The 3,815-nt window shown below is 32.2% G+C and overlaps 1 protein-coding gene across 1 annotated transcript; it reads left to right on the top strand.

Annotated features, from left to right (window-relative positions):
• The first annotated feature begins 1,625 nt into the window (after nucleotides 1-1,625).
• On the top strand, nucleotides 1,626-2,668 carry LOC116016351 (cell wall / vacuolar inhibitor of fructosidase 1-like). Its single transcript, XM_031256581.1, has one exon. The coding sequence runs from the start codon at nucleotides 1,793-1,795 to the stop codon at nucleotides 2,372-2,374; it is 582 nt and encodes a 193-aa protein (XP_031112441.1). The 5' UTR covers nucleotides 1,626-1,792; the 3' UTR covers nucleotides 2,375-2,668.
• Nucleotides 2,669-3,815: the final 1,147 nt, after the last annotated feature.

Below are 3,815 nucleotides of genomic sequence, written 5' to 3'. Positions count from 1 at the left end.
TTAAGGTAAACAAACATAAATGAATAAATTTTAGAGTTCGGCTTATAAACAAATATATATATATATATAGTTGTGTTGTTTGTTTGATTATTGTTTGTGAACATACATTATTTTTTGTTCACAAACGAATTGTGATAATGAACATGTACATGTGTTCCAACAATTATACTTTTAAAACGATAATGCAATAAACTGATATCAATAAACTAATCAAAGTAATTCTTTTTATTTTCAACTTATTGGCATTCTCATACTAATTACTTAGAAAAGTGAGAATTGATAAAATAAACTAGATTTTGGCTAATAAGTTATTTTCCAAACACTTGAAAGTGTAGCTTTCATATTGTCCTTCATGCCGAACCCATCAAGACAGACACGACAGCTAAAACCAGAGAAAAATAAGAAAAGATGCCATTCTTATCCTTGAAACTGCCCGTAGTGGCCTGGTGGTTTACTGATCACTAATGACGCCGTTGATTCTAAATATCTGGCCTTAACAGTGCCATTTTTCTTTAAATAAGCATTATTAATTCATAATAATAAAATACGGCAGCTAGCTAGCTTTGCTTTATTATAATCTATGTAATCTTTAATTGATATTAATAAATCATACATAGTAATTGTCATTGTCGAATGAACTTAAAGAAGAATGACTTAAGACACACCAAAAAATAAAAAGAATGACTAGACTTGACATTTCACCATGCTCAACCACACTGTTTTTGTTGGTTTACACACTAGTCCAAAAAACCATCATTTCAAGTATAAATATCTACCAATATAACAATATTTTATACTCCGCACCATAGTTGGATACCATCTAAATATATAACTATTCCACCTTTAATAATAATAATAATAATAATAATAATAATAAAATTTTAAAAAAATCAACAATTCAACTGTTTATTGAATATGACATGCGGTATTATATAATACTCTTATAATCTTATCTTTTATTATAAAAAGCAAAAAATTCTACTCTGTATCAATTAGTGATGTATGTACTATACTATATATATAAAGGCCATGACAACTACTGAGCAAACTAGATAATGCAGATCATGCCCGTGTGAGCAACTCAACTAATCGTTGCAGAGGTTAAATTTGTCACAAGATACCAAGGGTCGAGTCTCATCAACGACAGTGTCGGAGCCGTGTGGGAGCCTAGAGGGCAGAGGCTCCTTGTCCACCATAAGCGATCGACCATATAAAACTATAATTAACAACAAATTAAATTGGCTATTTATATATTCGAGTAATAAGAAATTGGAACACCTTACTATATCTGTCTCTAATCTTAGTATACATGAATGCAAACTAAGCCAACTTGCATTATATTATATATTGTGAAGGGAAAGGAAAGAAAAGATAATAACACTTGAAAATTGTCAAGACAAAAAAAAATATATTGAATTCATATTGATGGAGATATAGCAACAAACAAGGTAGCAAAAAATATCATGATGAATACTTGAATAGTAGGTGAATATATGTGTTATTATTAGTTAGCCAACAGAGTCACAAAAACAACTTTAATTTGATTTTCTGATTAATGGTATGGTATATATGTACCAACCATACATCCACATTATATATACATATATTATTGGACTTGGTGTATATATATAGACTATAGAGAGAGGGCTGGCTATGCAATTAAGAAGCGCTCTAGTCTATACAGCAACCTAGCTAAAATATTCAAAGGCCGGGCTTCAATTGAATTCATTTTAGCTTCTTCTTCAAAGGCTTCTCATCGATCTGGTCTCTATCTACACCAAATTACTGCAAGATGAAGAGTTTATTCACAGCGATGATGCTTATTTCCTCTGTCCTAAATGGGGGAAAAATTGGCAATAACAATTACAGTAGTGATGATGATGATGGTAGTAGCAACGGCGGTCTGATCAACACCGCTTGCAACAACACCCCCAACTACGCACTCTGCGTCTCCGTCCTGGCGTCCGACCCCCGCACCAGCTCCAAGGCGGTGAACGTGGAGACTTTAGGGCTTGTGATGGTGGACGCCGTGAAGGCGAAGGCGGAGGAGATGATAGAAACGATTCGGGAACTGGAAAAGTCGAAGCCGGTGGAGTGGAGGCTTCCCCTCAGCCAGTGTTACATCTACTACTACTACGCCGTGGTGCACGCGGACGTGCCGGAAGCAGAGGCGGCTCTGAAGAGAGGCGTCCCCAAGTTCGCGGAGGATGGGATGGCGGATGCGGCGGTGGAGGCGGAGAGCTGCGAGGCTGCGTTTAAGCTGCAGAATGGAGATATAATTTTGGAGTACTCGGGATCCGCCATCGATGAGATTAACAAGGATGTAATCCAACTCTCTGCTGTCGCCACCTCTATCATCAAGATGCTGTTATGAAATATATGATCTCATCATCATATCCTCCATCTTCGATCGATCTCTACTTCATTATTTATATATAAATGTGCAGTACGTGCATATATGGAATACATGATATAGTATACATACCGCCAGCCCGCTAGGGATTGGATCGGATCGGTACAATTTATTTTGTGTGAGATGAATCTAGCTAGGTAATTATGTATGTATGTATGTACAATTCAATTAGCTAGCTAGATAGTATGGACTATATATATGTAATAAGTTGTTCATTAAGTAAAAATAAATTTAATTGTTCGATCTCCTACCTAACTTAATTAGCATCATAATTGTATTCTTCATCATATCATATCATAATAATTTTGTTTAATGGAGAAGCTAAGATATTTTCATGCCCCACATGAATATATATAAAAGTATTGTCAAAGAAAAAGATATGCAATTGACAATTTGACATCCACCCAAATGATTCACATTTTTAGTGTAAAGTAATAGGGATATGATAACAAATGTAATATAAATCATACATGTATTGGAAGTTTATTAAACTAATCAAAATTGAGAATGTCTCAATTCATTGTCGCGCATTGACATGATCTTATTGTCCACACTTAATATTATCTATCTGACCATATATATGTCTATACCTAATAATAATTATTTTAAGTATTTAGATTATTTGTTAATTTCAGCATAAACAAATTTTTTTTTAAAAAAAAAAAAAAAAAAAAAAAGCCTGAAAAGTATTGGGATGGGAAAAGGGTGGACATAAGAAGATCGAGTTCTATTATATTACTAATTTCTTTTTTCTTCTTCTTCATTGAAATTGATAAATAACTATAAATTAAACATCAATGATTGATAAACAAACATTCTTGCAAATTGAGGACCGAATCTAATAATACATGCATGGTGATTAGATTTAATTTATTTGTAATTTATATTTAAAATTTTAGTCATATTATATGATAATATAATAGGATTTTTGCCGACATTTATATGTATGGTTTGACCGTTTGATCATCATTTTGTTGTGCGGTATACAAATAAATAGGGGTCGTTTACTTCATTTTTCTGTTTTTCCTTTTCCAGTTTTCCATCTCTCAATTTTTCCAGTTTTCCATCTCCATTTCTCCAGTTTTCCAGTTTTCCAGTTTTCCATTTCTCCAATTTTCTGATTTCATATACAAATTTCATAATACGAAACACAAGTAATACTACTACTAGTAATAATAATAATAATGATGATGATGATGATGATGATGATGATGATGATGATGATGATGATGATGATGATGATGATGATGATGATGATGATGATGATGATGATGATGATGATTAGTAAATAATTTGAGTACATAATAATCATAATAATTAATAATAATAATAATAATAATAATAATAATAATAATAATAATAATAATAATAATAATAATAGTAGTAGTAGTAGTAATTAAAG

This window comes from Ipomoea triloba, chromosome 1 (genome assembly GCF_003576645.1).
Source record: "Ipomoea triloba cultivar NCNSP0323 chromosome 1, ASM357664v1".
Classification (NCBI taxonomy): domain Eukaryota; kingdom Viridiplantae; phylum Streptophyta; class Magnoliopsida; order Solanales; family Convolvulaceae; genus Ipomoea; species Ipomoea triloba.
The sequence above is the reverse complement of the archived record's forward strand: the minus strand, read 5'-3'. Positions and strand labels throughout refer to the sequence as shown.

What these genes read in the sequence shown, in the direction of transcription:
- LOC116016351 (XM_031256581.1), top strand. Translation starts at nt 1,793, where the DNA reads ATGAAGAGTTTATTCACAGCGATGATGCTTATTTCCTCTGTCCTAAAT.